The 24,628-nt window shown below is 47.7% G+C and overlaps 2 protein-coding genes across 3 annotated transcripts in view; one reads left to right on the plus strand and one right to left on the minus strand.

Annotated features, from left to right (window-relative positions):
• Cd300lf (CD300 molecule like family member f) overlaps window positions 1–3,285 on the plus strand; it is a 43,494-nt gene extending 40,209 nt beyond the window's left edge. For both annotated transcript variants that reach the window (XM_038325900.1, XM_038325901.1), the window contains exons 6-8: window positions 1,419–1,441; window positions 1,790–1,927; window positions 2,355–3,285. In XM_038325900.1, the coding sequence (XP_038181828.1) occupies window positions 1,419–1,441; window positions 1,790–1,927; window positions 2,355–2,510 (317 nt within the window). In that variant the 3' untranslated portion in view covers window positions 2,511–3,285. The remainder of the gene's footprint in view (window positions 1–1,418; window positions 1,442–1,789; window positions 1,928–2,354) is intronic.
• The window catches only part of Rab37 (RAB37, member RAS oncogene family), a 63,164-nt gene that overhangs the window by 38,290 nt on the left and 246 nt on the right, over window positions 1–24,628 (minus strand). The window lies entirely within an intron of this gene.

Below are 24,628 nucleotides of genomic sequence, written 5' to 3' on the forward strand. Positions count from 1 at the left end.
AAGCAAAAAGGCAGGGTCTTACTATGTAGTGCAGGCTGTCCCGGAGCTATGTAGACCAGGCTGGCCTTAAATTCAGAGATCCACCAGCCTCTGCCTTATGAGTGCTGAAATTAAAGGTGCGCACCATCATGCCTGGCTAGACTAGGTTCTTTTAAATAATAATATAGTAATAATTTTAAATTGTCTATGTATGTATATGTGTGTGTGTACATTTATACACCCACATATGTATACCATAGCACATATGTAGAGATCAGAGGACAACTTTGGGAGTTGGTTTTCTCCCTCTACTCTATGGGATCTGAGAATTCAACTCAGATTGCCAGGTTCAATGGCAAGTACCTTCACTCACATAGTCATTTTGCTGGCCCCAAGACCCTGGTTCTGATTCATCCCTTCTGCTCCCAAATAGGTTGGCTGAGACCCAAGTTTAAGTATTTTCTCTTTTCCAAGGCATCAGGTCATTTGATACCCAAAACTGGAGGTAATCCTTTGTTCCTCTTTTTGTCTCCAGAGCAAGGGGTAGGATGTAGACAGGGAGAAACGTCAAGGGCAGAAAACCATTTATAAAATCCAGCAGTCTCTCTTTTCTCCACTTCCCTGCAAAAGCCGTGTCCACACCACACTGACTTAGCTCAGGCATCCTAGGTGGGAGCAAAAGGCTCAGCTGGCAGGTACAGCCAAGCATCTGTGAGAGGCAGATCCAGCCATCCTGTGGCTCAGAGCCTGGCTGAAGATGAACTAGAATTCAGTATTAGATGAAGGTGGTGGGATGGACAAGTGCCATGGGAGGAAGGACCCATGGTCCAGTTGCTAGCAAGGACACGCTTGACCTTGAAGTGACCTTGAAGGTGGCGGAATGATGGTGATAACAAGTAAAGTAATGAATGAAACCCAGGATCCTGCATGGAGAATCTCAGCTCTAGGAGAGTTGGCAAGGCCACTCCATTGGTCATTTGCACAGTTCTGTGAAGCTGGGGACAGGTACGTTAAGGTCTCTTTTTCTAATGGTCTTCTCATCTTTGAGATGAACAGCGTCACAGAGTGTGCCTCCCAAAGGGTCAGAATTTGAAACCAGACCTCCTGCCTCTGAGCTAGACCTTGCTTGTGCCCCACCCTGCCCCAACCTGCTCTGCCCGCCCTGCCCCACCCCACTTTTCTTCTTTGTGTGCAAGAACCTTGCAAGTCATAGCCGGGCAGTGGTGGCGCAGGCCTTTAATCCCAGCACTCAGGAAGCAGAGGCAGGCAGTTCGAGGCCAGCCTGGTCTACAAGAGCTAGTTCCAGGACAGGCTCCAAAGTTACAGAGAAATCCTGTCTTAGAAAAAACAAACAAACAAAAAACAAAACCAAAAACAAAAACAAACCTTGCAAGTCTCAAGGATAGGTTTTCTAATTTCAGATTTTTTTTGCCTTTTAGCTGCTGGGCCACACCCAGAGCAGGTAAGCGTCCCAGAGTCCAGACATCAGGGAACAGCAGCTTCTTTTCCTCTTTCCTTATTTTCCACCTTCTGGAAGCCTTTATGTCCAAATTCATCAGATAAGCCACATACAAAATTATTGACAGACTCCTGGTCCCTACAGGCTGGGGGGGGGGGGTGGCGATGAGGGACCTAGAAACAGCCGGAAGGGAGGAGACCTGGGTAGATAATGGGGTTGGGGCTGGGGAGCATAAGGAGCTAGGAGGGGGTGGGTACAGGAAAGCAGAGAGGCCCATATCCCACTGCAAAAGTAGAACTGTTTCAGCAGGCTGATTCTGCAAATGTGCACATCCTGTGTCCCCAACCCTAGGTATCGCAGTCTCTGGAGGGTGACCTCTGTTATGCAAACCTGTCCCTTCAGCAGCCCAGACCCTCCTCTCAGAAAAACGGTTCCTCCATGACCTCCTCTGACAAGGCCCACCAAGAGGAAGTGGAATATGTCACCATGGTATGTCTTTCACGGAGCCCGCGGAGATGGGAGGCCATCACTGTCCCACCCCCTTGGAAAGTGCACTTTGTGCCCATATGGACACAGCTGGTGAGGTCTGAGCAGATCTAATAGGTTTCAGAAGGGTTTCCACACCCACCTCTCAACCCTGCAGCCTTGGGCCTGTCTAACGTGGTCCTAACGCTAGACAGGGAAGAGCCACACTGGCCAAGTGACTCGGGATCCTGTAGGAAGTGGATGTCCGGGGGGCAGAGGTGGGACTCTCTTGTGTAGTGACAAAAGGTTATCTGGGGTTCCTGACAGAATGGAGGGAAACTGGAGCCCTGACCTACCTCTTCTGAGGACTTTCTTGTCTCATTGGATGGTCACTGCTCCCCACCCCACCCCCGCACCAGCCTTTCTGACCTTGTGATCCTCTGTATCCCAGGCTCCCTTTCCCAGGGAGGAGATTTCATACGCAGCTCTGTCTCTGGTGGCCTTGGGTCAGGAGCCCATTTACAACAACACTGGCTCCCACGTCACCCGCATTCCCAGCTTGAGCCTTGAGGAGTCCACGCAATATAGCAGCATCAAGAGGCTCTAGGCTGTGGCCATGCCTTGATGTTGGTCTCTGAAGAAGGCCTGGGAGCAGGTCCCAGCACATCTGCCTCTGTATCTGCTTCCTTATCAGGCCTAAGGGGTGGCTTGAACTCCGTCCATTCAGCCCTCATGGCTGTTAGCTCTACCTCGAGCTTGGAGCCCAGCCTCGGGACTCCAGGGAATTAAGTGTCTTTCTCCGTCTCCTCTTATAGTCAAGGTACCTTGGAAGGTGCAAGGGGAGGCTGCTGCAGGGATGCTGTGTAAATCATAACAGTGATAACAATAGTAATAATAGCAATTAATCTCTATTTATTGTTTATCATATGGCCCCCAAAGACATTTTTATCCTAATGCCCATAATCTGTGAATTCTTATACATGGAGAGACAGGTGCATTTTGCTTAAGTTAGGATTTCGAGAGGATTTTGTATTATCCAGGTAGGCCCAAAATAAGATCACAAGGGTTCCTCTAAGGAGGAATAGAGCAAGCAAGCAAGCAAGCAAAAAAAAAAAAAAAAAAAAAAAAAAAAAAAAAAAAAAAAAAAAAAAAAAAAGAGAGAGAGAGAGAGAAAGAGAGAAAGAAAAGAGAATGCATGGTGGGAACAGAACAGAAGGAATGCCAGAAGAACCAAGATGCGGCAATGTCCAGGAGTCAAGGAAGGCAAATATCAAATTGTCTCTTGGGTGGGACCTCCAAGAGGAGTTAGGCTTGAGCTGAGTTTGGAATTGACTGTACTGTTGGTGTTCAGAAATGTAAAAGAATAAACTTTGTTGTTTTTATTTTTTTGTTTACCATTTATTTATTTATTATTTGTTTATTTGTTTATTTATTTATTTATTTATTTGAGATAGGCTCTCTCTACATTGCCCCTGCTGTCCTGGAACTTTATAGACTGTTTTAGTCATTATGTAGACCAGGCTGGCCTCCAATTCATAGAGATCCACCTGCTTCTGCCTCCCAAATGCTGGGGTTAAAGGCATGCACACCACACTCATCTAAGTCACATTGTGTTAAATTAAGCCCCTGGTTGACAGTTCCAAGGGCTACAGGAAGTTGAATGGCAGGTGCCCTTCTCTGTTTCACATATAGTATTGAACTTTCATAATGGTGCTTCAGCTGTCATCCCATGCTGCAGGTGAGGAACCCCTTGCGTAGAGATGCTAAGAGACTTTGTGTCAAGCTTTATGGCTAGTAAGCCCATGAGGTGGATTTCAACCCGGAATGGGCTTCGGGAGTCTTCGCCAGCACCCTATCCTGTTTAAACATGGAGAAAAGGGTTTGTGTGCGTGTGTGTGCATGTGCATATCCATGTGTGTGTACATACAGCTACTTAGGACTGAAGAGAGCATTTGTAGACATTGGGCTTGGTGCCTTTGTTCTGGGTTCTAGCAATGCTCTCCTCAGAAGACATACTTGGTTTCATGGTCTTGCAGCCGACTCCAAGCAACCATCTCATCTTTGCCCCCTTTTTTTCCTTCTCTGTCCAAGTTAGTTTTCTTCCCAGTAGCCAGAGTAGTTAGTTCAAAGCTCAGCACTGATGGCTCCCACCTATGAGCCCCACGACTCCTTCATCTGTCTTTGAGGCCCCAGGGAACCCATGGGCCTCTGCTTGCCTCATGAATCCCATCTCCGTTCACTCCGCCATTCTGTTCTATCCAATCCACTCCAGCCTCTCTTCTTTCCTTACCAGTTGCTACAGTTTGGATCTGAAATTCTCCCAAGGGCTAGGTGCTAAAGGCTTGATCCCCAGCCTGTGGTGCTACTGGGAGTCAACACAACCTTAAGGGGGCGGGGCGTAGTGGGAGGAAGTGACGTCACTGGAGGCAATCCTTGAAGGGACCGTGGGAACCCTGGCCTCTCCTCTGTTTCCCGACCCCTGTGAAGTGAGTCGCTTTTCTCTACCATATGCGCCCCATCAGGGTGTTCTGTCTGGCCACAGGAACAAGGTGACGGAGCCAGACAGCTGTGGATTAAAACCACGAGCAATTCTACCTTCCTTTTAAGTTATTTTATCAGTGCAATGGGAAGCTGACTAATTAATACTGTTCCTTTCTCAGGGCCTGGCACTTGGTGTCTCCTCTTTCCAGAATGTTCCTCCTGCAGATTTTTAAGTAGCTCCCTTTCATCATAACATCCTGACTCCCTCCCCCCTCTTTATGGGCAGTAGCCCCCATTCTTCTCCTCCAGTTCCTCTCTGTCTATTTTATTTCTCAATGCGGGGGCCGAATAGGGAAGAACGCCTTATTTTGGTTTACAGCTTGAGGGGAGATAGCGCATTAGGGCTGGGGAGGCATGGCGTCAGGAGGATGGGGCAGTTGCTCATATTGTATCAATGGTCAAAAAAGCAGGGAGAAGACAGGAAATGGGGCCAGGCTAAGAAACTCATGCACAGTGATCCATTTCCTCTAGCTAGGCCCTACTTCAGAAGCTCCCCCCACTAGTGACCTACTTCCTCTGTGGCCATTATTGGACTGTCCTGAGGTTTTCTGACTATTGACAGCTGTGGACACTGGAAGTGGACCTGGGTAAGTGATCTTGGTGACCCTGGTACAGAGAGCCTTCACTTACTGCTCCAGAGAGGGCGTCCTTTGCTCTAAAGAGCTATTCTGATCCATCCTGAGGAAACTGTCTGATCCAAGGAGCTGGAATATTTTTTTATTTTGTTTTGTTTTTTAAGATTTGTTTATTTATGTATATGAGTGTTCTATCTGCATGTGTACCTGAATGCCAGAAGAGGGCATCGGATCCCATTACACAGTTGTGAGCCTCCATGTGGTTGCTGGAAAACTGAACTCATGATCTTCGGAAGAGCAGCCAGTGCTCTTAACAGCTGAGCTATCTCTCCAGCCCTATTTTGTTCTATTTGTAAAGTTACATTTATTAGTTTATTTGAGTGGGTGCATGAGTATGGTGGTCAGAGGACGACATGCAGGAATCAGTTTTTTTCTTTCCACTGTGTGGGTTTTGGAGATTGAACTTAGTAGCTTGAATAACAAATACTTCACCTGCTAAGGCATCTTTTTGTTTTTGTTTTTGTTTTTCAAGACAGAGTTTCCCTGTAGTTTCTAGAGCCTGTCCTGGAACTAGCTCTTGTAGACCAGGCTGGCCTCGAACTCAGAGATCTGCCTGCCTCTGCCTCCCGAGTGCTGGGATTAAAGGCGTGCGCCACTACTGCCCGGCCTGCTAAAGCATCTTAATTATCCCCAAGCTTGACTATTTTTTTTTTTTGAGACAGGGTTTCTCTGTGAAACAGCCCTGGCTGTACTAGAACTCAATCTGTAGATTAGGCTTGCATCAAACTCACAGAGATCCGCCTGCCTCTGTCTCCCCCCCACCCCCCCAGTGCTGGACTTAAAGGTGTGCACCACCACTGCCCGGCTTATTCAATTTTTTTTGAAATTTTATTTATTTCTATTTGATGTGTATGAGTGTTTGAATGTATGTCTATGCAACCTGTGTGTCCAGTGATTGTCATCAAAATCCCCAGAGACTGGAGTTACAGATGGTTGTGAGCCCCCATGTGAGTGTTGGGAATTGAACCCAGGTCCTCTGGAAGGGCAACCAGTGCTTTTAACCACCGAGCCATCTCTTTAGCTCCAGATTTGACTATTCTTGAATTGACCATTTGGAGTGTTTTGACCCAGGTCAGGGCATCGCTGTGCCACCTTAGCTTTTATCTTGGGGTTTCCTTTGAGCAGCCTGCCCCGAGCAGGGCATATAGACATATCCCTCTGCCTAGCAAAGAGCTCATCTTTTTTGGTGTCCCACGGTCACAGATCCTCATGAGCCACATCGCTAGGAGACTTCTGAGGCAAATGAGGAACAAGACCAGATATGGCGGTGTATTCCTTCAACCCCAGCACTTGGGGGGCCCAAGCAACCCAATCTCTGCGAGTTATAGGCCAGCCTGAACTACACAGTGAGACCTTGTCTCAAAACAAAAAATAAAACAAGACTCAAGTCTAGGAATGTAGGGAAGGCTAGAACGTTGCTCATTTTGGCTGGGTGGGAGAACCTTACAGCGTCCTCTTCTGTGTGGACAGTGGCTGTGGGCTGAAAATGGGAACTTCCGGCTGCATGGCTGCCTAAACTTTCTGACATTGCAGCCCATCGCTAATGTCTACAAAGTTCATACTAGAGAAGTATGTAATGAAGGTATCCTCCCCCCAAATCTTATAGTGATTTTAGGAATTTTATAGTTTTGTAAGGACTGCTTTCTTTTCTTTTTCTTTTTAAAGATAATATGTTGCTGGGGACTATAGAGTTGGCTCCATGGTTACGAGCATGTACTGTTCTAGAAATCTCAAGCCGGTTCTTGGCACCCTTATCACCTGCAACTCCAGCTACAGGCTATCCAATGCCCTTTTCTGTTTCCCTCGGACACTATGCTCATGTGCACATAGTCTCTCTCTCTCTCACACACACACACACACAGTTAAAAATAATATGTTCTTTTAAAATATAGTAAGTTGTCACTATTTTTTGTGAATGATTGTATGGAGGGGTCATACACATCATGGCACCAGTGTGAAGGTCAGAAGACAATTTTGTGGAGTCCCTGAAAGTAGTTGACACATACTGGTTCAGACAGTTCCACAGCTGACGGAGCAGCTTCTTGTCTGCGGTACTGATGGAAGCACCTAGATTCTTTGATGGCTGGAGTCAGTTTCTGCCCATTTGATTTGCTGGCGAAGTAGGAGGAGGAGGATGCTGGGAGAGTCGGGGAAGGGAAGCGAGCAAGCACACACTTGAGGCTGGGAAGGGAAATCCTTCACAGACTTCTCAGTGTATGGGGGCGTTGTCTTAGGCACATCCCGCGACTCAAGGGCTTCGCTCAGGAGTGCATGGGTGGCTGGCTGGTACTGTCATCGCAAGACAGTGAATTTGGTTGCATGCCACTGGGGTCTGAGTGAGGATGGCATTTGCCACCTGTGCATGGGTTCCAGGGAAACACATTGTGCTAGAACGGGCTCCAGGATGCTGTGGTGCTCAGCTCTTGTCGGGTGCCTGATTATTTATAGCGTCATCCAAAGTGGCCGGGCTCCCCTCCTCTGGCTTCTGAATTATTAATATTTAAAGACTCCACTTGATGTAAGTTGGGAGGAGGTAGAGAGAAGGCCAGTGGTTATTAATACTTGCTGTTCTTGCAGAGGACCTGGGGTCCCTTCCCAACACCTAGAGGGTCTCACAGCAGTGTGTAACTCCAGCCCCAAGGGATTTGGGCACAGCACACAAACATTAAAGATGGGAAACAAGGTCCATGGAGCCTGAGGAACGTTGTCCAACATTATCCGCTGACCTGCACACAGTTTCCCAAGAAATGACAACAGTACTTTTATGCCGACATCTGTTTTTGCTGTGTTTGTGTAATTTCCCACATGTTTGCTGCTGCTCTGTGAAGGGCTGGGCCTTACGCAACGGACAGGTGATTAGCAGCCATTGATCTGGTCCTCACCATTCCCTGGATGTGGCTCCTCTTCTCCTCTGTGTCCCAGCTTGTGTGTGGGCTAGCTTCCCCTTGAGAGCCTCCGACAGAGAGCATCCTTTTGTGTCTGAGTTCTGACTAAGGATGTCACTCATGTGGACCCCATGATCCATTGTGAAAAAGGGCCCTTCAATCTGTCAACTCCTCTTGACTCAGCACATACCCCTTAGCCAACACACGAGGCTCCTTGTGACCTCATCCTCACATGTCTCTCTCTGACCCTGAGGATTTTCAGTTCTTGCTTCGTGGAAGGGTGGATTGCTTCTTTGTCTTGCTATGGTATGTCTATGCAAGGCCTTAGAGCTAAGGTGGGGGAGAGGAGGCTCCTGAAGGTCAGACATGCAGAACAGACAAGGGGAACCCCATGGGGCAGAAACTGCAGAGCAGAGCAAACTCTTCTTCAGCAGGACAGGTCCCCCAAACAAGCCACCTGTAATCCCATCATTATCAGTGGCTAGCTTTGTGTATGTGGGTTCTTTGGGGGGGTGCATGTATGTGGAGGTCAGAGGTCCCCCTCAGCTGCTCTTCCTCAGGCACGTTCCACATTAGCTTTTTCAGAAAAGTCTTTCTCTGGTCTAGAACTTGCCAATTAGGCGAGGCTGTTTGCTGTGCTGGGATTATAAGCAGATGCCGCCACTCCAGGGATTTAACTTTATATATATATATACATATATATATATATATATGTATAATATATATATATATATATATATATATATATATATAATTACAGAGTAAGACACCCGTGTGCCTGCATCCTGCTGGAGAATGGGACGTGACCATCACCAATGCTGTCACACAGTTCATTGGTCATGTGTTTATCTCCCATGCAGGGACGGGCTTGTATAAGGAGACGTGAGGGTCCCCTCACCGGCCCTTCTTGCGTCATATAACTTAGCAAAATCACCAGAGGATCCTGCATTAGGTGACTATTGCAATGAACTGGCCAGTCTCAGTGGCCTTTCTCATTTTCATAGCATTCGCTGTCCATAAATCCATGAGCCAATGGCTAGTTGTGCGTGAGCGTTAGTTCAAACACTGGTTATTGGCTAACCACTCGGCAAAGAGCCCCATCTCCTTTCATTGTTGGTGTTCCCAAAAGCACTGTTGCCTTCTCTTTAGGACGCTGAGGGTCTGTTCCCCCAACTCGTGTGTGTGTGTGTGTGTGTGTGTGTGTGTGTGTGTGCATGTGCGCGCACGCAAGTGTGTATGCATGCATGTACTTGAACTCATTTGTGTGGAAGGTCAATGTCTTCCTCAATGGCTCTCCATCTTTTTTGTTTGTTTGTTTGTTTGTTTTTTCGAGACAGGGTTTCTCTGTGTTACAGTCCTAACTGTTCTGAAACTAGCTCTTGTAGACCAGGTTGGCCTTGCACTCACAGAGATCCGCCTGCCTCTGCCTCCCGAGTGCTGGGATTAAAGGCATGCGCCACCACTGCCTGGCTCTCCATCTTATTTTTTAAGGCAGAGTCTCTCACTGGTCCTGGATCTCACTGTTTCAGCAAGACTACATGCACAACAAGCCCCAGGGATCCTCCTGTCTCTGCTTCCCCAGTGCTAGGATGGCAGGGGCATACCACCATGCTTGGCTTTTCACATAGGTGCTGGGGATCTGAACTCACGTCCTCATTTTTTTGTGTGGCAAGCACTATACCAGCTGAGCCATCTCTCCAAACCCCTATTCTGAGGAGTTTCTGTGATAGAGAAGCAGCAGGTCACAGCTCTGCCCTCTGGTCACTGGAAGGAGCTGCAAAGTTTATGTGGTGCACCCATTCTGAGAGTCCACACAGCCTCGCTTACTAAGTCACGAAAGCAGAAGGAGGAAGCTCCCAGCGTGCTGGTGTTCTTTCATAGAAGTGTCCCACTGTCTGGACGGTGACAAGTGAACTAGTGTCAAGACAGAGAAGTATTTCATCATCGGATACAGGAAGACATTAGCGCCGATGAGAGGGGAGGAAGGTGACGGCGACTCCACCAGGTCGCAGAGTTGGTGTCTGTGAAATCTGGGGTCTGGTTTGATTTGCAGTAAAGGTGTGGCTAGAGTCCCCCCATTTTTCCTGGGAAATGTGTCCAAAACACCCTGTAGATGCATGTAATGGTGGATAGCACAGAACCATGCACACATGCACACACACATGCACGCACACACACACACACACACACACATGCATGCACACACACTCACAAACTAGTGGATTTCTTTTTGTATTAGATGTTGAGTACATTTTTAATAAACTTTTTTTTCAGACATAAAAGTTTCAAATTTGCCAGGTGGTGGTGGTGCACACCTTTAATCCCAGCACTTGGGAGGTAGAGGCAGGTGGCTCTTTGGGAGTTTCAAGGTCATCCTGGTCTACAGAGAGTTCTAGGACAGCAAAGGTTCTAGCACAAAGAAACTAGTAAACTAAGTTTCAATAATTGGCTATTTAATATCTAACTAAAATGTCAAATAGGGAGGTAAATAGAAACATTTAAAAAAGATCCCCCCTAAAAACCAAAACAAAAAAAATGGGAAAAAATATTCCCCCAGAATTCAAGAGACAGTGATTATAATGACAGACTAGTTGATTCACTAGATTCTGAGCAAACCCTCCTTCTTCCAATTTGACATGCTTCAACCATCCAGAAAGTGTGAAGTAATACTTATGCAAATTGAAGTCATCTTACTTTGACCTCCCCACTCTCCTAGGCAGCAAATACAAACTATAAGTCACATTACTGGTGCTCCCTTTGTTGTAAAGAGCACCTCCCAGCCCCAACTGCCCCCATCTTATGAGAAACAAGGAAGAGTGTGAAGCCACCTTCTTAACCATAACCGTCTTGAGGTGAACCTTGGCTTTGGCCTCAATAGCACAATGGTTTTCCGTGTGGTCAGCATGAAGTCTAATTCAGAAGAGCCCTTCAACGTGACACCCGTCCATTTCACCTTCCTGTGGATGTCCCCAGCAAGCACAAACGCCTGTAATGCAGAGAGCCATATCTGGTAAAGTGTAGCTGTATCTCCAGCTTCTGCAGCTTCAACAACAGGCAGAATCAGAAGCCACGAAGGAAGGACTAAAGCCAAGTGTGTTCAGACTGAATCCATGATGTCGGGATCTTAGGGCTGAACTTTCCAAAACAATAGAATATGTAAAATTCTATCCAATGTGAAGCATGCCCTCTCTGGAGTTCTGGGTGCTGGAGTTAGCTGAGAGGTTACCCGTGACACAGCCTGACATAGCCTGAACTAAAGCAGCAATTGCAGGAATCATGGTGTTGTTGGTTTTTTTCTATCCATACACATATCCATGCAAATAACAATACTTAATGTATAAATTAAACACAGTAAGAGGTTAAAAATAACAAAATAGAACAATTATAACAATATACTAGAAAAAATTCTCTAGATGAAGGTCCTCTCTCAAAATATCTCATTTCCTCGTTTATAGTAGTAAGATTTTTTTTGTTTTGTTTTTGTTTTTCGAGACAGGGTTTCTTTATGTAACAGTCCTGACTGTCTTGGAACTCACTTTGTAGACCAAGCTGGCCTCGAACTCACTGAGATCGGCCTGCCTCTGCCTCCTGAGTGGTGGGATTAAAGGCATGCTCTACCACCGCCTGGCTAGTAAGATTTTTTTAGAGCCTCCCACACCCCCTCTTCTTTAAAAAATATTTTAAAATTGTATTTGTGTGTGTGTGGGGGGGCTGGGTATGTGTATGCCCATGCAAATGCCATGGAGGCCTGAAAAGAGTGTTCTATCCCCTGCAGCTGGATTCACAGGCAATAGTGACCTGCTGTGGGAACTCCTTCAGCCAATAGCCTTTAAAATACCAGCCCACTTGGGTGTGTTCTCTTGTACTATAAATGTAAATGTAAAGCTTGTGCACTTCCCACCCTCTGCAATAGTGCTAGGTGGGAAAACTAAACTGAATGCTGGGAGAAAGAAGGCGGAGTCAGAGAGACACAATGTGGCCCCTGAAGGAGATAGAAGCCCCAGAACCTTACCGGTAAACCAAAAGCCTCATGGTAAAATACAAAATAATAGAAATGGGAAAATTTAAGATATAAGAGCTAGCTAGCAATATGCCTAAGTGATTGGTCATAGCAGTGTTTTAATTAGTATAGTTTCTGTGTGGTTATTTTGGGTCTGGGCGGCCCTTGAATGAACAAGCAGCCTCCTACTATAGTGACCCAACTGCCACAGGTGCTGAGAATCAAACTTGGGTTTTCTGGAACACCCTGATGTGCTCTTGACAGCTGAACCATTTCTCCAACTCCATACATTTATTTTCTGGGGACACAGTCTCACTACTTAGTCCTGGTTAACCTGGAACATTCTTGGCAGAGACCAGGTTGGCCCCGAACTAGCAGCAATGATTCTCCTGCCTCTACCTCCTGAGAGCCGGGATTATAGGCGGTGTACTATCACGCCTGGCTGTAAAATACTTTGAGTCAACAGTGACACAGGCAACCCTTTTCTTTGCTTCTGTTTCCCAAATGGCATACATTATATCGATGATAATGGCTCCTTCTAGTCTAACAGGCCCCGCTACTCTCTAATAGCCATGACGAAGCGTATGGCTAGTCCGTTGCCATGCCTGAATCAGATAGGGAGGCCATTGACTTTTTCCTCAGTCCTGGCACAGCCACTTACCCCATTTAACCTGCGTGAAGCCAGGCCACCTGTCCCCTTTAGGCGTCTGCCTTCAACACCACACTTTCTGTTGCCCGTGGCCCTATTCCGCAGTTAGCCTGTCCCTTGCCAGGAAACACCCTTATGGATGCAGCTCTACCTAGGGGAGGAGAACTGGCCACTCCTGTGCAATCTGACCCCAAACAGAAGATGACCACTTCCCAGTGACTCGAAGCATATCTTGAGTGGTGTGAAGCCAACAGAGGGGAAAAGCACCCTCGAGAGCAGTCCGGACTCACTGTAGAGGCAGACGCCTGCAGGAAAAGCGATAGCACTTGCAGGGTCAAGTAGGAATAATCAGTGGGTTCCTTGTGTAAAAATTATTGAGGTTTTAGGTGGCCATTGCCAAGCATTAAAATGAGCCCAGGCCCTGTAAAGTAGAGCAGGTTCCTGTGTGTTTGCACAAATGACACACCCATGAAGCCAGTCTTGTTTAGCGGGCCCTCGGCCTTACTTCCCACGCTTCATGTGGTGGCAAGATGCTCAGGCCCTAAGCCCTCTCGGGTCCCTTCATTGCTGCCTGGGCTACACTTCCTGAGTGCTAATCCTCTGCCTCAAACCAACCTCTTCCTTGGCAGCTGGACCATCTGTTTCCATCAGGGAAATGTCTGTTCCAAGCCAGAGGGTAAGGTCCACCTTCTCAGCCCCGTTGTTGAGCCGTTCCTATAGGGTCAGACTAGCGCATTCCTAAGACCGACCGGTCACTAATGACCCAAGCCCTGTTATTCGGTGGTAAATGTTACCACATGTTGGACACCAACAGCCCAGGCTGGGCTTAATAGTAAAGAGTTCATTTCTTTTCCAGTTTCTGCTCATTACAGATTTAAAAACATTGAGACTCAGCCTCACCCAGGATTACCACAGGGGCATCTGTTGCTTTGAAATGGCTCACCCTTGGCTGCTTGCCCCTCTCAAAAATCCCCCTTTTCTTATTCTCGTTTCTTCTCCCTCTCTTTGAGAGAACTATGTAGTGCTGGCTGGCCTGGAGCTCCCTATGTAGACCAGTCTGGCATGGAACTCAGAGATTTGCCTGCTCTGTCTCCCAAGTGCTGGCATTAAAGGTCTATGCCACCACACCAGCTGCCCCTCTCCCATTCTTGATCATTAGGGCTTCCGTGAAACGCGAGGGCGGCGTATAACTCGTGCTTAAGTTATGCTATCTACTGGCCCCAGTGATTGGTCCAGTGATGGGCATGTGACTGTTTCAACCTCTACAATGACTGGTTCAGGGGTGAGCATGTGGCCATTTCAGTCTCCAATGAGCCTCAGGTCTCAGTTGAATCGAGTTGCTGTGAAGTTACGATATAGGGGCTTTTGATAATCTTATAATGACTCTACGAGGAACTACATACCTGTGAATCAAGGCAAGTCATAGCAAAACATCAAAAGAGGGGGAGGAGTCAGGCAGTGGTGGTGCATGGCTTGAGTTCGAGGCCAGCTTGGTATCTACAGAGTGAATGCCAGGACAGCCAGGGCTACACAGAGAAATCCTGTCTTGAAAAACCAAAAAAAAAAAAAAAAAAAAAAAAAAAAAAAGAAAAAAGAAGAAAAAGAAAAGAAAAAGGAAGGAAGGGAGGGGGAGCTAGAGGAGGAGGGGGGAGAGGGATTGGAAGAGGAAGGGGAGGAGAGAGGGAGAGAAGAGGATAGGAGAGGAGAGGAGAGGAAAGAGAGAGAGAGAGAGAGAGAGAGAGAGAGAGAGAGAGAGAGAGAGAGAGAGAGAGAGAGAGAGAGAGATCTCCAAGCTAGGCTAGCCTCATACCAACCAAGCATGAGGCTGATGGATTCTTTTCTTGCTTAAACCAGTCTGAGCTGGTCCCTCATTGGCAAGCAGAAGGGGTCCTGACCTCAAATGTTTTTCCTGGAGAGCCTGTATTACACCCATACTGCACCCACTCAGCGGGATGACTGATGTGGACTGGCTCTGCAAATGGTTGTAGGGCTATTTGAGTGGTATGACCAAGGACGGACAGTCGGCTACGGGCCAAGGCGGTTTAATGCCACCTTACAAGTAGTTCTCTCTTTGTGCCAGTGAGCTGCAGGGGAGGGTGATGGAGGATGGTGCTTCGGTCAGCAGGGGACCTGATGGGGTGTCCGAGCCAGGGCATGGGCAGAGCACCTGATAGGGAAGACAGGACATGCATAGGGCAGGCAATGCTGGAGACCCGTGATAGATAAGGTGTGATGCTCGGGGATTCCACCTTGTGGTTTCTTGTGAGTCTGTGGTCCTGGACCATGCTGTTTGATAGAGACCCCATTCAGGGCCTGAAGGATGGGATCCTGGGATTCACATGGTCTTGGCTTCCATTGTTCCCAGGCTTCTCTCCACGGGCTGAGCTGTCGTGAAGAGCCAGGGCCCTGGCATCTTTCAGTTTGGCAGGAACTTTCAGCTAAGATGTTTGGGGATTCAGGGCGAGGTGCCTGCTTCATTTTAGAATGCTGGACTCTAGCTCAGCGAGCCCAGACCACAGAACTTCTCTCCAGGAATATCTCGGATGCCTGATGAGAACTTTTTTCCTTTTGGAGATATGAACTGGAAGGGATCCTTGATCTGGGGGACTCAGTCATTCTGATCTTCAGTGGGGAGACTTTATCCTGGATCTGTGGGGTTTTCCATTTATGTATTCATTATATATTTATATGTGTGTATGCACATATGCACATCACATTGCACCTGTGGACATCCGAGGACAGCTTTCAGGAACCTGTTCTCTTTTTCTGCCATGTGTGTCCTGGAACTGAACTCAGGTCATCATACTTGGTGGCAAGCACCTTCACCCAGTGAACCATCTTGCCAGCCCAGACCTATTGTTTTATAGTCTCTGGAATTAGTCATCTAGTCAGGCCCTAGAGCTAGGCAGCTTCAGAGAGCAGCACACATTTGGCCTTCCGCAAGAATTAAGGTATGAGACTCCAGCCCTTGGCCCTTAAGGAACTTCACAGGAACTAGGATCTCTGTATCATATGGGCTGAAGCCGTGGGACCTGTGTCACCTCTCTGAGCTATTCTCTGACTTGCAAACTTGCTGGACTCAGCTTGCTTGGGGTGGAAGGTGGCTCTTGATCCTGCAGACTTATGTGTTGAATTGATTTTCAAAATCCCCAAGCAGAGTTGACAATACTGGGGGGCATCTGGAGTGAGGGTCATGGTGGGTCTAAGGAAAGGGCTCCACCAGCTCTTCTTTTTCTCTGTCATGGTTCCCAAGCCCTAGATCCCCAAGGCCTTGACACTGGCATTGGCAGAAAGGGAGGCAGAGCAGTGAGGTGACAGGGTCTGGGTATGACAGATGGAGATTTCTGGAAGGAAGCGTTCCTTCCTCCCACTTCCCCTGCTCTGGCAACCAGGGCATATCCAGGGCATTCTCCAGCTCTAAGGCAAGTGGTTCTTGAGAGGATGACGAGGGATGTAGATGTGGGAAAGCCTGAACTCCCTGTCTGATTAAAGTCCCTCTCAGACACAGCTGATGGAAGCAGAGGTCGGATAGGGAGGAAGCCGAAGGGGTCACAGGTGCTATAGATTGAAGCCAGCCTCGTATAGGGCAGACAGTGGCTATATCTAATCAGACTGGCAGCTTTATATTCGGAATCCTGCAAGCCCCCTTTCCCTTAGCAAATGATCTCTTGATTATAATAATGGCTTGGCATTACAGGAATATATGGTTTTGCATTACTGGGCCATACAGGAATCATGGTCTCAGTAACACAAACCTGCCCAGAGAGACAGAGCAAAGCTAACTTTACAAGGGCTCAGTGGGCAGAGAGCTTGCCTAGTAAGTATCAAAACCTGAGTTCGAATCCCCAGGCCTACTCAGGTGAATCTGGACACAGTAGCACACATCTGTAATCTCAGTGCTCCTACAGTGGGAATGGAGGTGGAGACAGGAGAATTCCTGTGAGCTCTCCTGGTGTAGGCAGTGGGAACAGCAAAGAGATCCTGGCTTAAATGAGGCAGAATGTGAGGGTAGGCAGCAATGTATGTCCACTTCCCTCCACCCGTGTGCCGTGGCATACCCACACTCACACGTGGGAGCATGAATACACATTACACACACACACGCACACACACACACACACTACACACACAAACACACAAACAGCTAACAATGGACCCTATAGACCTGAAAAATACACATTGCACACCCCATACCCCAAAGCAAATAGGTGGACTTCTTGACAAAGCCCCTGTGCCCCCTCCAGCTGTGCCCCTCTGCACCCACAATCTTGCTTGTATTTAGGCTTAGACATCTTAATATCTGTAAAATGAGATCAAGCAGGCTGATTGTAGATTCCATGAGTTCACAGATATAAACGCTCGGAGCAATCCCCACTCTGTGGAAGAGCCTGCCTTGTAAGTGTCTGCTGTAATTATCAGAGTTTCTAAAATACCAGCTGTGGCCTTCAGCACGGAACTCTATTTTTCCCCATCTGGTCCCCATTTTCCCAGCTATAATATGGAATTAATGATGACAGCTACCCAAAGGGTTTGTGGTAAGAAAGTGTCACAGCATAGATTTAAAAAGATGTGAACTGTAAATTGCTTCACAGATGAGCCATGTGTTTTAAAAATAATTTTTATTAATAATTATGATTCTGCTAGGTCCCTCTCGACTATCGTACTGAAATGATTTGAACACTTCTGAGTTCAAAATTGAACAAACCAGTAAAGGGGACCCCACGAGGAGGAGGGAGAATACACAGACGGAGCTCTGCCACTGTGCCCCCTTTGCTTCTCTGATACCAATGTGCAGCCCAGCTTCATTCCCTTGCAGAGGTTTTATGACTTCCGGGTGTGAGCGTTGGGGATCCTTGAGAGCAGCGAGGCCCACTAGTCCCCGCAGACCAGTGGGGCACTTCTCTGACCCAACAGATCTGCTTATTTAAAAAACTCCCTGAATTGCTAGGGCGTGGCAAGGTGCTAAATTTAAACAGAGGGGCAAGGAAAAAGAGGAAGAGAAAGGTCTGCTTTTAAACGGCCCACAGGCACACACCTGTCGCCCTGGTGCTTGAGAAGCTGAGGCAGGGGGATAGTGAAGCCCGCCTAGGGCTGCCTAGGGAAACCCTGTCTTTGAAACAACAAATATCCCCAGTCCCAAAAATGGAACCAGGAAACTTTGAGAACATGCTCGTTATCACAGTCTATAGTTTATGAGAGAGGTGTGTATACAAGTATGTATGCTTGCATATTTGCCCACGCATGTGTGCGCGCGTGCATGCGCACACACACATGGTGACCTGGTTTCAGACACCTAAAAGCATATCAGTTCTATTTGGTGAAGCCCAAATTGTTAAATCACACCCTTATGATCCTACGTAAATCCATCTACTGATAACTAGGCATTCACGTAAGAGAGGAGGGCGTGGGGTTGGTTTCAGGGAAGAAGTAGGAGCTATTGTACCGGAGAGCTCAGCAGCTGGCTGATTGGAATTTACCACAGAAGGCCTCACTGCCTCCAGGAGCGGCTGAGGGCTGGGCAGGTGCTGATGGGTGAGGTCAAGATTCTAGGTCTGCTGTTTGCTGCTGGCTTGCTGCTCTCTCACTCAGGATGGCCGATCTCCTCTGGTTGGTGGGAGAGAGGACGGCCCTGCGCTGGTCTCTACTAGGGAACAGTGTCCCCAAGCAGTCCACAACTTAACAACAGTGTTATGATCTCTGCAGTCACCTGCATCCCTGGAGACTTGTGTCTCTTGCTTGAGGCGGGTGAGGGAGGAAGCAAACAGCACGTTGGGATAAATTTAGCGCCTCTGCAAGGATCTAGCTCAACACTTGCCAGGCCTGGCCCTCACCTATGCTTGTTTCCATTCAGCTAAAATGGAATCCAGCACGGCCGGAATTTTCCAAAGGCCTCTGACCTTCTCCCCCAAGTAGCTTCCCTTTAATATGGGATCATCCCCAGAGTCTTTTATGGAAAAAGTCTGAGATCCACTAGGTTCTCAAGAGTGCACACACACACATGCGCGTGCGCACACACACACATGCACATATGCCATGTGCACACAGATACATGCCTACAGACATGCACAAACACACAACTATGCATCCATATCCACAGCCTTGAAAATGAAGGAAGTCACAGTCTTTTCCCCAGACCAGCTCACAAGAGAAAACATGTCCCAAACTGGTGAGTCTCAGCCATTTCTCAAAATACCCTGGGGACTTCAAATTAAAGGGGATGGATTCTCAAAGGATGAAAGTCAGGGGCATTGGGAAAGCCACTAATGCTGGACCAGGTCACCATCATTTCCTGTTGAAATTATCCCAAGGAGCAAGCCAGCGCCTCTCCCCAGGCCAGCTGCCTGCTCTGGGAAACGGGCAGGGCCAGTTCCTCAGCTCAGGGAGCCCCAGATGGCTCCAAATTACCAGTATCGTAACCCGCACTTCCTTGTTTACCTAGAGCCATCAGAGTGCACGCTCGAGAGAGGAAATAGAGCAAATAAACGTTGAATAGCCAGCAGCCCTCTTTCCTTGGTTTCCTAGCTTATTCTTGAGTCTAGGTCGAAAATCTGGCAAGAAGCGGAGCTGTTCCCTCCAGGCAAAAATAATATTTATTCATTCACCCACAGAGTGTGCATTTTCCTGTGGATTTGGGTCCTTTGACCACAACATCGTGCCCCATTTACATTGTTTAATTGACAAAGATGCCTTTGAGGGATAAAGGGTTTGTAGAGGAAAGCAGAATACTGGGTACCATCTTCCTCTGGTTTGTTTGTCTTAGCCTAGTCATCTGTGGTGGGGGTGATTATAGGAAAGAGCAACCTTGCTTTAAGCAACTTTCCCTAGGTTTTATGAGTGACGGCTCAGGGCAGGGGGAAGACTGGCTGGGAGTCTGTCTGTCTTAGATGCTGATTTCCATTTATTCGAGACAGAGACTCACTATATAGCCCAGGCTGGCGTTGGCTTAGTGAGTCCCCTGCCTCAGTCTTCCTAGTGCTAGGTTTACAGATGCACACCACGGCAGCCAGCTTTAGACATCAACTTTAATCAGAGGCTGTCAAATGAAAGGGGACATTTCAAAATGATGTCAGAAGTGACCATTTCTAACTGGGTGGTCCCGCTGCAGCTCTCTGAGTCTTTTAAGGCACTTGAGACTATGTATACAACCTTAAAGCAAATTGTGTGCGCGCGTGTGTGCACACACATGTGTGGTATGAGTGATGAGTGTGTGTGTGTATGTGCCGGGGTCTGATGTTGAGTGTCTTCCTCTACCATCTTTTGTTGTTGTTGAACCTGGAACACGCTGATTTAACTAGACTCCGCCGCCAGTACGTCCCAAGGATCCTCCTGTGGCTGCCTCCTTGGTGCTGAGATTACAGGCACACACGGCTGTCTCTGGGTTGTATGTAGACGCTGGGGTTCAAACTCAGGCCCTCACACTTCATGGCAAGCGCTCTAAGTGCTGAGGTGTCTCCCAGCCCCATACCCGTGTCTTATAGGTCCCAAGCCATTGACGGAGGAAACTATTTTCTCTATGTCCTCCGCAGTGCCCCAGAGTGTAGACCCTCACACTTTGGAATGCCCGATATATGTTTGGTAAATGAGTAGATGCAATGTGGGGGTTACTATGGGATGTAATTTTCACAGAGCGAGAGCAGTGACAGGTGGAAGTGTGAGAGAGAACAGGGTGTGGCCGAGAGTCCCTGGGCCCCTGCACCATTCGCCTGAGGAGGTACTGCAGCAAACTCAGACGTGGCACCCTTTGCCCTTATTTCTCTGCTAATTTCATTCAGCAAAGACCAAGCCTGGAACAGATGAATGAGCAACCATGTCTTCTTGCTCTGCTTGTTTTTCTGACTTGCTGGGAGGAGGCTGGCTTTGGCTTAGTAATTCACTGCTTGACTCTCTTGGGACAAACCGAGCATGAGTAAGCACTCACTCAAGCCGAAGTCCCTGTGTCCTGCCTTTCTGACATCTGGGCCCAAAGTTCCACCCTTTCTGCCCTTAGAGCTCAAGGTCAGGGCAGGAACCACCGGCTTCCACCCAAGAGTTGCTTCTGGGCCCCTCCCTGCCATTGCTGCCCTGGATGGCCCTCGACATCGACCTGGTTGCCATACAGGACCAAAAGTTCTCTGAGAAAAGTCGAACACTATTGTCCATATGTTTTAAATTATTGAGCTGCATCAAATATTCAGATGTGTGAGAAGAACAGCAACTCTATTTAAAAACCCCCAGCATTTGGTGGATGAACCGAGTGCCTCCCAGTGGTTCCCAGCACGAGCTCACACTCGTGTGTCCTAAGAGTGTCTTGTGCTCCTCTGGGCCAGGCCGCCACTCACAAGACTGAAGATCAAGTGGAAAGCCCAGTCCGTGAAGTGAAACTTCACGGGGTTCAGCATGTCTCATGTCCCATCTCTCTAAGGAAAGAGACATTCCCATTAGGAAACTTGGACTGGAGGTTGGCAGAGAAGTCATATTTTCTGCATGGATGGTTCATGTGAGCTGTTCCCATGGGATTGTGCCGTGGAGTGTGTGTGTGTGTGTGTGTGTGTGTGTGTGTGTGTGTGTGTGTGTGTGCGCGCGCGCGTGTGTGTGCTTCTGAGTTTTGGCGTGTGAAACTGCTACTTTCTCACAAAGCATCATTTTAGGTGGGAACCGAATGTGGTACCTACTGAAATTACTTTGAAGCTTAAGATGTGTGTGTGTTTACAGAAACTGCCATTTATTGGATGCTTCTGATATTCCCGAGATTACACCTGTGCCTAGCATTCTGGTGTCCAATACCCGCACTTAAAAAGCAGTAAGCCAGATAGTATTTCATAGCTTAGAGAAAAGGAAAGCTGGCTGGGTGGGTGGGGGTAAGGATAGAGAATAGTGATATACATGTATTAAAATGTCACAATAAAACCCACGTGTTTGTATTCTAATTAAAACTAAATAGAAGTAAGAAAGGTAAGATAAGTAAAGGCTTACAGATGTTGCTGAAAGTTACATTAGAGACAGAAGGAACTCAGGCCAGGGTCTCTTCCCATAAAGCCACAGTGTCTCTTGTCTGGCGGGCTTCTAAACCGCCCTATGTCACTACCAAACATCAGACACTTCTCTGTGGGATGGAGGTATTTCTGGGGAACCGGCGAGGTTCTGTTTCTTCATCTGGGAGCTGGAGCACAGGGGTGCTGCCTCCTTGGCAATCCATCAAGGAGCACACCTGAGATTCAGGATCTTCACTATTTTCCTGTAAAAGGTTCATTTGAAAGACTCCTGACTAAGGGCCCATGGTGAAGAGCACTGTTTGCTCTTCCAGAGGAGCCAGGTTTGATTCAAAACCAAACCAAACCATCCAATCGAATTAACAAACAAAAAAACCCTTAACTGGGCATGGTGTCACGTGCCTAGAATCCCAGCACGTGAATCATGAGATCAAGGTCAGCCTCTGCTACAAAGTGAGGTTAGGGTTAGCTTGGGATACATGAGATCTGCATTGAAAAACTAAACAGAATCTGGCACGGTGATTTTGAGGCCAGCCTGGTCTATATGGTGAGATCTAGGTCAGCTAGGGTTAAATAGTGAGACCCTGTCCCCAAAAATAAAAATAAAGCCGGGTGAGGGAGATGGATTAGAGGGTAAAGTGCTTGCCACACAAATCTGAAGACCCAAGTTTAGATTCTAGGTATCCACATCAAAGGCCAGGCATGGAGGTCTCTGGGTGTAATCTCCACACAAAGAAGTGAAAATGGGGATCCCAGGAGTTCACTGACCAGCATTCTCCTCAATTGCTTAGTTCCTGAGTCAGTGAGAGACACTGTCTCAAAAAATAAGGTGAGACAAGATAGAAGACCCTTGACACCACCCTCTGGTCTCCATACACATATGCTCAGGTACTCAAACATATAGGTGCACACCATATACACACACACACACACACCAAATCCTAGCCCCTAATGCTGTATAGGAGATCTGCCTCTCACAGCTAATACAGTCTAATGAATCTACTTGGACTCTAGAATAATGCAAGATTTTTTTTTTTTTAGAGGCAGGGTTTCTCTGTGTAGCTTTGGAGCCTGTCCTGGAACTCACTCTGTAGACCAGGCTGGCCTTGAACTCACAGAGATCTGCCTGCCTCTACCTCCCAAGTGCTGGGATTAAAGGCGTACACCACCACTGTCTGTTTTTTTCTGTTTTTTAAAGATAGTGCTCCAGTGTCAATGCCCTGACCTTTTGCAACTCTAAGAGGAGATTGTCAGCACCATAGGAGAGGTTTTCTCATACACACACATGCACACACACATACGCATGTTCACGCACACACATACACAGATATGCACACACAAACGTGTGTGCGCACACATAGGTCACTGCATTGAGTACCATGGAGAATTCAAGGTGAGCTCCTGTCAATATGTTAGTGACCACATTGAGAAGACCAGGTATTCACCGTAGAAAGGGGACACTTGTTTTCCGGCAGAGCAAGACCTGTTAGAATAAGAACATTCTTCCTCTGGTGATCAATAAGCCCAAAGGAAGTGAAGGCTTTTGTGTGTAGATGAGAGGAGCAGGGAAGACCGCATCTAATCAATAGTTTGAAAACTCTGACTTCCCTATCTTAAAGCTTTCAAAAATGAATGTTTATATCTTTATGTCATGGTTTAAAATTAGAGCGACTCTTGGGCTGGAGAGATGGTTCCGTGGTTAAGAGCACTGGCCGCTCTTCCAGAGGACCCTGGTCCTGCTACCAGTGCCCACGTCATGGTTTGCTACTGCTTGTAACTCCAGGTCCATGGTATCTGACGCCCTCTTCTGGTCTCTGCCAGCACTGCACGCACATGGCACATGGACTTGCGTGTAGGCGAAACACCCGTACACATAAAATAAAAACGAGTCTTTTATAAATTTTAGAGAGACCTGTATAATTATTATGTTTTCCTACCAAGCTGGGTTTGTCACTGGCCTGTTGGTAAGGTTCCTTGTTTCCATATGCTTTACAGTGGACTACATTCACAGTCTCCAAGAACACAGTCCTTGAAGGTTCTAGAACTCCCAGACTTCTCCTTCTCTGGAGATCTGGAGGAAAAGAGCACCTGGGTTTCTCAAACCTGTACACCTGCGCCACTCACTAGTGGATTTTCTGTTATTCGGATCAGAAATAGCCAGCAGGGCACAAATCATGCATCGGAAACTTAGATGCCATGCCCTTGTTTACTCCCCTGGGGTCTTGTTAAAATGCAGAATCATTCAGCACGTCTGAGATACTACTTTCTAATGGGCTCCCAGGTCACACTCGCATTGCTGACCCCTGGGACCACAGGTCACACTTGCATTGCTGGCCCCTGGGACCACAGGTCACACTCGCGTTGCTGACCCCTGGGACCACAGGTCACACTCGCATTGCTGACCCCTGGGACCACACTCTGCTGAGAGGTTCTGCGGGGGTGCAGTGAACACAAGATTCGACTTGGACTCACAATCCTTGGCTTTTAGTTACTTTGCCTCTCTGTACCTTTTTAAAACAGAAGGACAAATAGGGTTATTTCAAGACTTGCATCTATAGACCTCTTGGGGGGGGGCGCTTCACTTTGAGTACAGCAATTTGTCTGCAATTTGAACACCAATCTCTGTCTACACACACACACACACACACACACACACACACAAGTGCGCGCACGCGCTCTTACTACATAGCCAAGACTGACCTGGAACTTCCTACATAGCCCAAGTTGGCCTTGGACTCACGATTCCAAACTTGCATCATCTGCCTCCTGCAAGTACTAGAATCACAGGTGTGCACCTCCATGCCCAGCTACAGATCACTGCTCCAGATATTTCAACCAGGTGAACCACTGCTCCCAGATTATGTGGAGCTGGAGATTGACAGAGAAGCTAGGAGAAGAAGTGCAGTCTCCCACAAGGCTTAGGGAAAGCTCAGATGCCCGTACACAGGCCAAATGGCAGAAGAAAGAGATGGGTGTGTGGGGAGGAGAGGGTTAACTGAACGAGTGAATGCAGCACCCCATAATTGGGGCCTCTGGAGGCGTCCCC

This window comes from Arvicola amphibius, chromosome 4, assembly GCF_903992535.2.
Source record: "Arvicola amphibius chromosome 4, mArvAmp1.2, whole genome shotgun sequence".
In the NCBI taxonomy this organism is placed as follows: Eukaryota; Metazoa; Chordata; class Mammalia; order Rodentia; family Cricetidae; genus Arvicola; species Arvicola amphibius.